This window comes from Rhopalosiphum padi, chromosome 2 (assembly GCF_020882245.1).
Source record: "Rhopalosiphum padi isolate XX-2018 chromosome 2, ASM2088224v1, whole genome shotgun sequence".
Taxonomy (NCBI): domain Eukaryota; kingdom Metazoa; phylum Arthropoda; class Insecta; order Hemiptera; family Aphididae; genus Rhopalosiphum; species Rhopalosiphum padi.
In genome coordinates this window covers 60509646-60522279 of record NC_083598.1, presented here as the reverse complement: position 1 = coordinate 60522279, position 12634 = coordinate 60509646, and the positions used below count along the sequence as shown (strand labels likewise).

Here is a 12634-nt window from a genome sequence, read left to right as displayed (position 1 = left end):
TATAAAACATTACTATTATAAATATATAATATGAAAATAAATATCAATAAGATCGTATTATTACTTTGTAACATTTTTTTTTACTAAGTATAGTATGTTTGGCTAAATAAATTTATTTTTTATATTTTGAGGTATGATTTTTGTTACAATAAACGACGGAATATTATTCTAGTTACTTTTAAAGATATATGCGTTGATTGAAAATAGTAACGGTCATGTGTGGATCTATACATTTCAGATTTCAGAGGAAAGGGATATTTTTTTTCGGAAAAAATATGATTTTAATTTTAGTACATAATAGATTATAGATACTGATTGATACTGATTTGATTATATTAATATGAACAATTATATTTATATTATAAATTTATTGATTTTAAGAAGTTTGAAATATTTATTATGAATAAATACATAATATTATAATATAACATTTTCCCCCTGGATTTGCACCCGGTGGCGATGACTTATGATTATTGAAAGTTTAATAAAACTATTATTAGAAGTAATCAGGTTATGATAGATTATTTTAAACTATTTATATTCTTATAATTTAAATAATTTAAATTTATATCTACTTAATAATAAAATCAAAATCAAAATTATATAAACACATTTCTACTATAACTAATAAAATAGCTAATCTAAAATATTTATTCATATAGATAGTTAAAGTTAGAAAATCTTATCTTATATCTTTTGAATAATAATAATAAAACTATTTTAATTAAATAAATAAGTACGTGCGATGAGTGCGAACGAGTCAATATCATATTCTGCCTAAGGGCTAGGACTTATCTATTTGTAATTTGATTACTCAAATTTAAGTTTTGTCGTTTTGGGTTTTATATTATCAAAGTTCTACTGTATTTTAATTAAGTAAAATTTGTAATAGTTTATATTAAAAAAGGGTGTTTTTAATTAACCAAATGTAATCAATCAGGTTTAGTTTATGTTTTAAAACGTACAATATAAAAATATTGTAATAATATTGTATTTAGTAATAACAAATATTACTTTTTGATTATCTTTAATCATGAGGATTTGCCTATTCAATTTTAAACCTAATCTTTTATAATTGTCTAATTCGTCGTCCATTCATTTTTAAACAGTGCCATTGTGATTTAGGTAAATAATGAACGCAAATTATTCTATACGTACCCACTCGGTAGGTTTAGTATTTTGTTGATTGATATCATTTGATTGTCTACGTATAATATCATCAAAAAATGGGTCCGGAAAATCACTAGCTTATCGTTTATTATACTGTCGAGTATTTGAACAAAATCGCTGTTGCCCGTCCATTCAGGTATATCATGTTATGTTTAGCATGTCAGAGTTTATAACGACCATAATGAGACTCGGTGTCAAAATAAATTTTGGAAGTGCACCAATACAACAATAATAATTATAATACGTCGACCGTTTTGTGTACATCACAATGCTATATAGTATGGAGGGTGGTCACTGGCTGGTTTAATCAGGGACTGTGGTTGTGGTCATGGCGGGTGGCGGGTGTGGGCGATGGGAGCGGGTGAGGGGCGTTGCGTGATGTTTCCGGTACAGTTCCTGATGGAGCGGCGGCGGTGGCTGCTACCCGCGTGTGTGCACCGTCGCCAGTTTTCCCGCAGCTTTCGTGTTGTTCGTTCGTTCGTTCGCCGCCGGTTCTTTCACGCGTTCACCAAAATACAATATTTTTTACGAAAGACTACGCGTGTTTTTTTTCAATTTCTATTTCTATCGTGATACCTATATAATATGCATGTCCTAGCAATTTTTTAACGACATGTTTTGTACGTTGTCCGGCGGTAGTGTTTTGTGATATGCCCGAAATTAAGTGATGGAGACGGCCATGATGTTATGCCGTATCACTATGGCGATGCTGCTGTTGCTGCCGTTTCATCGGATGGCCATCGCGGATAATTTAGGTGCCTAACAATAAAGTGTCATTTTGTTGAATATTGAATATTAAATTTATGGCTTTTAAATTGTAGATTTCGATTAATTCTCATTATACTAACAAAGATGCTCAAAACCAGAATATTTAATGGTTTTCATGAGCATGATATTATTATTAAGTAATGTACAACCGTTGTCTGACCTATTGTTCACAGTATGCAAAATTTCCCTCAACCATAAAAATATGTGTATAATATATTAAATATTAATATATATTCGTAGTTGCACCATTTTAATATTATTTTTTTAGAAGGGAGAGGATGGTTATGTAAATATTTTTTTATCGTACAATTTTTGAGTAACAGCTTAGAGTGTACATTGTACATAATATATTGGACTTGGTGTTTTGTATTTTATTGTATTTGCTACATGATAAAATGGTAAAACTCCACCCTTTATTTTGTATATTGCAAATATATAATTTAATTTAATGGTACTGTTACCTATTACTTATTAGGTATTTAATACACCTAGTTGAACAATAATACAAAACTAGACGTAATATCTTTAATATTTTATCACCTAGAAAGTTTCATAATACTTATTTAATAAAAAACGAAGACTATTTCTTACATACTTAAGTTATAGTTTGTTTGACACTTATTAGTATGTATTTATCACGAAGTTTAATAATATATATGTAGGTACATTATTATTATTATTTTCTTTCTATGCGAGTAAAAATTTATTTATAAGTATATCTTAATTTGTTTTAAATGGGTATATGCTTTAACATTTTTTTGACATACGTATTATATGTAATTGCAGAAATAATTATAAATAAATTTGAACTTTGACACTTTAGAATTAGTGAAAAAGAACAACAATGAGATTTAAATTATTCGAAAATTAAGTATTACATAAATAAAAGTTGAGATCAAATTTCAAAAAAGATTCTGAGAAAAATGAGTTTTTCAAAAGTTGTTAAGGTTTTATGAAAATACTGGTATAAGAAAAGTAATGGGCAATTTTATAAAACTTACATTTTTTAAGTAAATGCATTTCTATAAACTGTTCTCAATTTTAAACCTATAAAATCTACACTATTGTTACAACTTATTAACTAGTCTTTTTTACTACGCTGAAATTACACAATTTAACAGTATTATCTGTTACCTAAAGTATGATGGTAATTGTATATGCATACTCTTAAATAATTGTACCTATATTGAATATTTAACTGATGACGGTACACGTTCGTTTGTGCTTTCCGTCTATTTGGTTATGTGTAATCAAACCTGTTAATGTTAAAACTTATTGTCCTAAAGAAAATTAAGCTACATAATTTAATGAAAATTGTTTTTCTGTAATAGGTAGTTTTTCACGATATCTATCTTGATTTTAAATTTCTTTAAGTTACTTATTTTTATTAGTAATTGTAAATCTTTAAAATTAAATTACAGAAAAAGTCTATAGCTTGCATTTCATTTTTTGATGTACTTACTAATAAATAGTTTTTTCATTTATAGACCTGATAATAGTAGATAAATAAACTGTAATACTAACCTTTAATCATCGTTTTAATTATTCGAATGTTATGCTTACGGCATTGCGTAGGTATACTTTAAGTCTGACACAGAGAACAGTGTGAGTGCGTGGTGCGTGTATTATGTAGCGTCTTAATAAGTAATTATTTACTTTAGTAAAGTATATATTAAGTAAATCACATATGTTGTATCATTGGGTTTTAATATTATTTGTTTTAGTTTTATAGATGGCTAAACATCTAGTCTCTAGTATTAGTATACTTACTTCAATCTATTGTCATTAAATTTAATCTTATTGCGTATTGTTTTAAAATCTTTACAAATTTATAGTGCACACATAAAAAGTTTGCACGTGAACTGTGTAATAATGTATAAGAATAAAGAATTAGTACTTGGACCGATAAATTGTCTAGTCTACTGGCGATGTGTGTGTGTGACACTGGTCGTAGTGTACCTAGTATGTACATAATTAGTAATTTTCTTTCTTCGATATATGTATTTGTGTGTTTAGATTAGTTGATCGACTTTTGGGTATACTCTAAACTTTTCTGTGACCTATTTGATTTTTAGGTTCTGAGCGGGGAGCTAGCAAGCTATTGATTTTACAATATATGTTTTTGGAAAACACTTTTTGGGGAAGTAAATGTGTTCTAACTTTTAAATGGTAATTGTTCAGTGGTAAATTGTTTTTAAATTGTAGATAATGCAATTTATACAATTTTTATACCGTATATTATTCTTGGAAATATAAGAGATGTATATGATATTATAAACATTGATCAGTTATCATTATCAAATATCATTTATTATAACTGTATTTTCACAGTCATAATATGCGCATTATTTTAATCAGAGTAATGCAGTGATTATAGTCATATACAATTTAAACTGATTAATAATTAAAGGTTTGTTATCTACACCATTTATAAGTTATGTTAATATATATATATATAAATTATATACATTTTCATGTTTTTTATGATAAAAAAATCATTATAGCGATCCAATTTGTGTTGTTATTTATCAAGTTAAAATTATTTATAAATATCAATTATTTTGTAGTGACCACATATATTATATTATATTAAAATTAAATAGCCGATTCCCTTACTCGTAATATAAAATATTAAAGTTGGTTAAACGGATGATTGTACTTATCAAAGGAGTCTATGCTCATCGACAAAGACCAAATAATGAATTTCAAAATATTGCGGTTATTAAATGTATGCGGTTATAATCCTGTATCTGATGTAAAATGTAAGCATCAGTTTCATCGAGAGAATAATTTTCCGTTTCCCAGACAAATGAATGAAAAGTCCAGAAATTTAGTTATATGCTTGTGGTAGGAAGCGTAACGTGTACCTACACATAAAATATTAATTTATTTTTATAAATTTTAAAAACAAAACGATTTATAAGAACAACTTTAATGGCTCTTTCTTTTTTTTTATTGGAGCGGGACTTTTTATGGTGGTAGAAACTATAATCGAATAAAAATTGTAAGTTAATCTTATAACAGTCTCAGTAAAAATATTTTTTAAATATAACTATAGATTTTGAACAAATTCTACAGTTGATGTTTATTTGTTAGATGTGGCACTATTAAATATTAAATATGGGCTAAAATCAGTGTTTTTAAAATGATTTTTAAAGTAAAATCATAGATCAACATTTAATTTAGTATCTACAACATAATATTTATAAAATCTGTAATAGTTTTGCATTATTTTAATTATTCTATAACTTATTTTCAAAATAAAAATAGTTGATAATATTTAGTTTTGTCATGTTGTGTCGAACAATGAAATTATACGTACATGTAAACAGATAATAAATAAAGCTATTAAACGATTTTTAGTACTTGTATATTGTATAAATTAGATTTAAAATATTTTTTAAATTACACTGTTGCATAATATATCTTATAAAATTATATTAAATTATAATTAATGCATTAAAATTTGTAAATATTTAAAAAAAAAAGTGATAACTTAGATAAATCATATGTTAATATTATATGTATATTATAATATACACTATGTAATTGATATTTAATTGTTAATTATTAAAGATTAAGATATTGATTTAAAAATGTATCTATTAATGTAAATATTAAACAAGTTATTTATTATGCTTTTATTTGGTTATATAATGTTCGTTTTAATTAATTAATTAATTTTGCGACATAAAGTGTGAATACTACCTTCTGTTCAAGTTCTCAAAATTTCTAATTAAGAGTTTCAACTAGGAAAAAAACAAAAAAAATTTAATGTTCACAAAAACGACCTTTCGACAATAATATTATTACCTTACGCACTGCATATGTGTTTGATATATTAGATTGAAAATAGGTGTATTTTTTTTTTTACCCGTATGCTAATGTCGAGTCGTTATAAAAAGTTTTAACATATCATTACGGTTCTTATTTTAATTAAAGCAAGGCTCAAATTGTTACCTAGTTATTTTGTTTTAAAATTGTTCTTTGTAATTTATTGTGTGTGCCTTGGATTTATAAAGGAATTATGTAGGTAGAATAATTACATATAACCGTTAATGAACCGTAGAACGTTTGTCCGTCGTTAGACACGATCTGCGACTTTTAATTTTATTTCACCAACTGCCTTCATCAGCTTATTTTTTTATTTTTCTTATTATATGACTTTTGTTTTAAAATATTTTTATTTCGTCAAAACTAAGTTTGTAAATAATTTTAACTTATATTTCTATGAACAAACATTAATATAAAGTTAAAAAAAAATGCTATGACTATAAGTATTGTGTACTGAAATAACCATAAATATCGTATATCATAAATGTTTTTTACAAACATAACGAACCGAAGAATTTTCTGAGCGTAGTAAAGTAGTAAAAATAATGGTAAAAAATTTATTTTGTACGCATGTCAGCAAAAAATCTACGAGGATGCATGAAACTGAATAGAAGTATTAATTTCTCTTATTCTAATTGTTAGTTGCATTAAAAAAAATATGATATTACATTTTCAATAATATAAATACATGATATCATTAATCTTAAGAATCTGAAATTGATTATTCATGATATCATGGAACCGAGATTTTCGTTTTTGAAAAATTGAGATTTTTACTCCATCCTATTAGGTTTTTAAAATATTATTTTATTTTTTAAATTTCACAATTTTTACCCTAATTTTAATGACTTCTGAATAAGTAAATAAAAAGTGACTTGGTACCTTTTGTTAAAATGTTACGAATAACGATATAATTTTAGGTTACGCAATGTGATGTTTATTGATGATAAAAACGTGAATAGTTTTTCAACTCGAAAAATACAATGGTTCGTGTTTTATTTATTTCTACTCTACTATACTGCAGACAACTATAATAAACCACTAGAATATTATCAATTTTGTATGAGGTTTATACTATGAAAATTAGATAATATTTAAAAAAAAAAGTTTTTTAATCGAAACATTTATATGGTTTTTAAAATATTTTTTATCACAACATTACAGATTGAAAAGTAAGAATGGTGTGGTAATGTGATGCATAATATGTTAAGATATTTCGAACATTTTCAGCAACTATCGAAAGATTACGAAAAACTTTTAAAATGTACTATGTATTAACGTGTTCTGCTTATTTATTTTGTAGGTATAATGTTCTCCGTGTCTCCTATTAAACTTGAACTTTACAGTTTATCTATTATATGGAAACGAATTTTCTCCAGTGTTGGATTCCACGCATTCCGTTAAATTGTCATTCAGTGAATAGAATTTATGAGTTGAGCTCGTGAAAACGGATTTACTTCTGTGTAATTTTTCGTGTGTGTTGTTGTACTAAATACTTTGGCGCTGTAGATTCCGAAAAAGCAAGAATTGAATTTATTTTTCTTACTATTATACGTCGTTACTTGTAAAGTTATCGCTGGATTTGATAAAAGTAAAATTGCAAGTGATGAAAAGTAGACGAACGATCGTTTTTCTATACGTATATTATAGTATGTTTAAATATTACTGTTCAAAATATTTGTGGTACAAAATAGATAAGCAATCTGTAACACAGCGATAGTATTAGTGTGGTTCTTGCGGCACCACACTGTGTTTAGAAACGTGTAGAATTTAAAAGGTGTGTTTCTTAATGGGGTGCGTGTGCCAAGTATAGATCAAAAAAAGTATGTATATATATATATATATCATATTATTATGAATCAACCGTCTACATGTGCGACACGTGAACTCCATATTTCTGAACCATATGGTAGCCCTTCCGTAGTTACACTAAAATGTACACCATCAGTTTGGGTTGGACCTTCATGGGTCAGGTATTACGGACATTGTTTTCTATACATATTCAGTTAGAATTATTATACATAGTTTGTATTATAAGTGATGATTATACTTTACAAATTTTATTTGAATCATGTTTTATTGGATAATCGAAGAATTAATAATTATGAAAAATAAAAATATCGCTTAGATTTAATTGGTTACAAATTTTTTTTTTTTTCGTCTTATTTGATTGTAAAATAATTTCATAATTTGATTTTTTTCTAGTTTTTTGAAAGATTTTATGTCATGTTCCTACATTAATTATAGTTGAATATTTGTACATAGATTATGAAAAATAATTTAAAACCATTTAAAATATGAGAATTGTATATAATATTTTGTATATATATAAGCACCGAAAATTATTTTTAAATGATCGTTCAATGCTAAAAATATGATGAGATACACCTTTATATCCGAATATGTATTGGATGTATTTTAAAAGAAAATAAACCTAACGTTAGGTGTTGGAAAAATATATTTTTTTTTTGGAAAATTGTGTATGTGTTTTTGTGAGACACTTGAAATAAAAAACTATGCAATACAATATGAAAACAAACAAGGAAACATGATGACGATGAGTATAATGTGAGTTGTACCTATGGTTAGAGCATCCATCTAGTTTTATAAGTTTTATTGCTATTAGTTAAACATTAGAGTATTCATTGAATACTCTAAATTTAACTCGTCATTGTTTACTTTAATGTGGGTAACAACAATGATAATTGGCATTCTTGAAACGTAATAGGGACGTTTATATGCGTCATTCAATTTCACAGGATTTTTTTTTCAGTTGGGACTTTGAGCTTTTTTTTGTTGAGGGGTGTACCATAACCATTAGTGGTATTATTCCAGACCGAGTTTTATTTGTTTTTTGAATATCAAATAAATTTCCGTTAAAATCCTCTCTTTTTTTTTTTTTTGTACATTGTCAATACAAATTATTTTGATTGATTGAATAATTCTTATCTTTAGTTAAAAACAATACACATGTTCATTTTTATAAAATCAATATTTGGAATTTTTACCCGCTAGTCACTACTTACTAGGTATTTTGTCATTTATGTGTCTCGTTTTAATGATAACATATTATATTATAAATTATTTATAATAACGTAGTATATCATGTGGTGTATTTTAAAAATTTTAACTTTAGCTTTATTTTTCGAATAGATGAATTACGGGTGCAATTCTACCAACCCTTTGCTTGTCTTTTGTTAGTAATTATTTTGAAATTAGACTAATTTAGTACATATCTAACTCTGGCTAACTGTAGGGTATGTTTTTTTCACTTGTATTTTATCTTCATGGATTATTTAATTTTTGGGTGAATAAAACAATACCTATTTTTTTCTTATTATAATTATTTTTTCGTAAGGTTTAAACAAATGAGGTTATGATGGTTTATGATGATTTAAAAAATATTTCTTTTTTAGGTTCATTCTTTGCAGTGAAAATGCATACTATTAATGTATGTTATTTATTATTTGTTGAGTCTATAGGTACTGTCTGTAAATTTTGTATATTTAATAAATTAACAAAATGAACATTTCGTAAAAAAATATATTACACTATCGTTTCATATAATAATATAATATACATTTAACGTTTGATTATATTTTTATAATTTTTATAAAATAAATGAAAAATTGGTTAGTATAAAATTTCAAGTTCAGTTATATTTCCTTAGGTACATTTTATTATATTAAAAAAAAAATATAAGTAAATAAAAGTCCTTAAAATATTTACAACTTGAATTAATTTTCAACAAACTATTAATTAAATAGTAGACATTGATTTTTAGATTAATTTTATTATAAATTGGAGCTTAAGATATTAAGAATTTTAGAAATAAGGTTCAATGCTTTTAACTTTGATTTGTGTTTTAATAAAATTAGTATTTTTTTGATATTCACAGCCAAGACTTAACATTTTAGAATAACTTTTGTTGTATAGGTATTTTAAGCACATTAATATTATATACACTTAATCTAAATGTATTACTATAATAATATCTTATATAATATTTTTAATTGAAATATCGAATTAAAAAAAATCAGTTTTTATAAAATTAAGAAAATATAGTTTACGAACACATTTATTTATTTTACAAGATTAACAAAACTAAAAATAAGTAAAATATTTTTTTATTTAAATAGGCATTGAACAACATTACAATTTTTATTTTACTTACATGGATTGAAAAAAACAAACGCTCAGCTATTTGTTACTTAACTCCTCCACTCAAGACCAGAAATTTTTATTTATAAATAAGTTATTGTTGACTTGAAGCCAAGACTATAATAGATAGTATTGTTGTACAACATGAATTGTTGTATATTTTTATCTGGCAAGAACAATTACATAATTAAAATTTTTTTAATATTTTGCTATATTAATGATATATTATTATTATATAATAATTATCTACTATTTTTATTTATTTATAAAATATATTTATACATATTTTGATGTAGCACAAGTATCTTTCACTTAATTTGTTCTATAAAAGTGCATACATTAATAATCATATGAAATAATTATTAACTAATATCTATAAACACTAAGTTGAATACTTAATGAATTTAATTTGTGTTAATTTCTTTAATAATTTAACTAATATTTATTATTAGTAAAAATAAATACAATTTTGTATATTATTGTCAAGCACAGTTCTATTGTACAATATAACTACTTTGTCTGTTTAAATGATGGATTGATTCAAATTGGTGGAATTGAATATATTGTCCATAAGTAAAGAAAATGGAATAAATACCTTCTATATTATTCTATTTGTTACTTAAATTTTGAAAATCAAAAGCAATGTTTCCATTAATTATTAACTGATAAACTAATTAGTTATCACTGTATCAAATATAGTATATATAAAAAAAATTAATAAAGAATTTTGATAATCTCAATAATATAGTGCGAGTATCACCAATAACGAGTAAATTTTTTCTTCTGTTTGTTGTTATTTGGTAATATTATTATTATGATAATATGGTTGTATTTATAATAAGTACAGTTTAATTATTGGATTTATTTAAAATTAAATATTGAACCAAATTTGCCTCGTAATTGTTTTGGTAATTTTTTTTTAATGTAAAATTGAAAACTCTGCGTTCAACGAAAATATTGCTTAAAGAAGGTGCATAAATCAATTGTTTGTTATTTTACATGCATTTATGTATTATTTTAAATAAATAACAGATTAATATAAAAAAAAAAATTGTCATTTGAGATGATAATATTGTGTTTATAATACGGTACTATAGAGATGGCGCTATTCAGAGCCAAGGGAACCAAATGCGCCACAAACCACAAGTATGATATTATATAAGTATAAAATCGTATATTATCTATATAGATAACATTTATTATTCAAATACTCAATTTGAACTGTTCAAATTTTGTGCTACCAAATGATAGTTATAGGTACTGTTATACTCGTTATAAGTGTTATTATCAGTAATAAATATGTTAAAATAGATATGTTATTGTTTGTTGGTAATAAAGGTTATTAAAAATAAACAGGATTTACATTTTTAATTTTCCGGTGTACCAATAATTAATAGATATTTCGAAATTATTAAAATGTTTCTCCAGAATAAAATCTCTACAAAAACTGTATCATTCTGCATTCAGAAGAAATATTGAAAATCAATTTTATCTTAATCATTATTTTAGTTATCTATTTAGATCTTGTTTTATTTGAAAATGAAATAATTTCTATTTTGTATGTTTTATTAACTCACCTAGATTTAGCTAATGCAATTGTTCTTAAAGCGCTCTATAAATGTAGGAGAGTGGTATTTATGTTTTAGGTTGTACGTGCATCATTAACACATATTACCCAAAATTGTTAGTTGTTGAAAGGGGGTAGGTACACGAAGCGCGAAAAACTAGCACGATTTCACAGCGAGGTTATATGATGGATAGCATCCGCGTTCAAGTTAATAGCTCCATACACCTACCCCAAGACCACCCTTTAATAGCACACGTCTCTAGGGTAGTTCTCGGTTGGGTTGCCCACGCAATAAAGGTTATCTGTTCGGACTACCCGTTTACCCTTCCACCGTTAGTTCGTCAACAATCTCTGACATTTTCGTCGATATTATTTAACTGGTCGTTTGTATTCTGCACATTTTATATGTTACTACACACGGACCCATTTTATTGATAGCCAGTTAAATATAATATAATTATATTAGGTAGGTATGTAATTATAAATTATAATATACATACATTTAAAATAACCTACACATTTAACGGTTTTATCAACAGCTAGGTTAAAATTTAAATTAATCTTATTAACAATATTTTACCAATTAAAGTTGTTTGCTTATATATTTTAATCTAGTCTCGATATTATAAAATATTGACATTAATAATTCAAATTTATAATATTAAATTATTATGGTTATTATGACGGGTTAGATTAAAAATGATAGAAACTTCAACTATGTATATATTTTTGTTCAAGAAATAAAAATCAAATACTTCCAAGATAAGTTTTTTACGTGCGCAATAAAACGTTATATTCATATATATTTTTTTTGGTACTTAGCTGTTTAAATATTTTATATTTTTTTAGATTTTGAGCAATACATATATATTTATATATTGGGTATACAATATGTGTTTTTATATTCGTAAATGTCTAATAGAATGAGAGTACTCTAATATACGTAGTTTCATACAATACTTTCTATAGATTATAAATGTTATGTTCATTCTATATTTCCGATGCCATCTTTCGTAATGGCATTGAACTGTTATTAAAAAGCATCACGGTATTATTTACAAATCGTTAATTTTGCATTTATACTTATCGAAAAAATAGGATATAAATGTATACTATTTATTTTGTAAGTTAAGT

At 25.1% G+C, this 12634-nt stretch overlaps 1 protein-coding gene across 2 annotated transcripts in view; it reads left to right on the top strand.

Moving 5' to 3' along the window:
• Positions 1-1606: 1606 nt before the first annotated feature.
• Positions 1607-12634, top strand: part of LOC132921747 (protein eva-1 homolog C) — a 212095-nt gene continuing 201067 nt past the window's right edge. For both annotated transcript variants that reach the window (XM_060984927.1, XM_060984926.1), the window contains exon 1: positions 1607-1925. In XM_060984927.1, the coding sequence (XP_060840910.1) occupies positions 1838-1925 (88 nt within the window). In that variant the 5' untranslated portion in view covers positions 1607-1837. The remainder of the gene's footprint in view (positions 1926-12634) is intronic.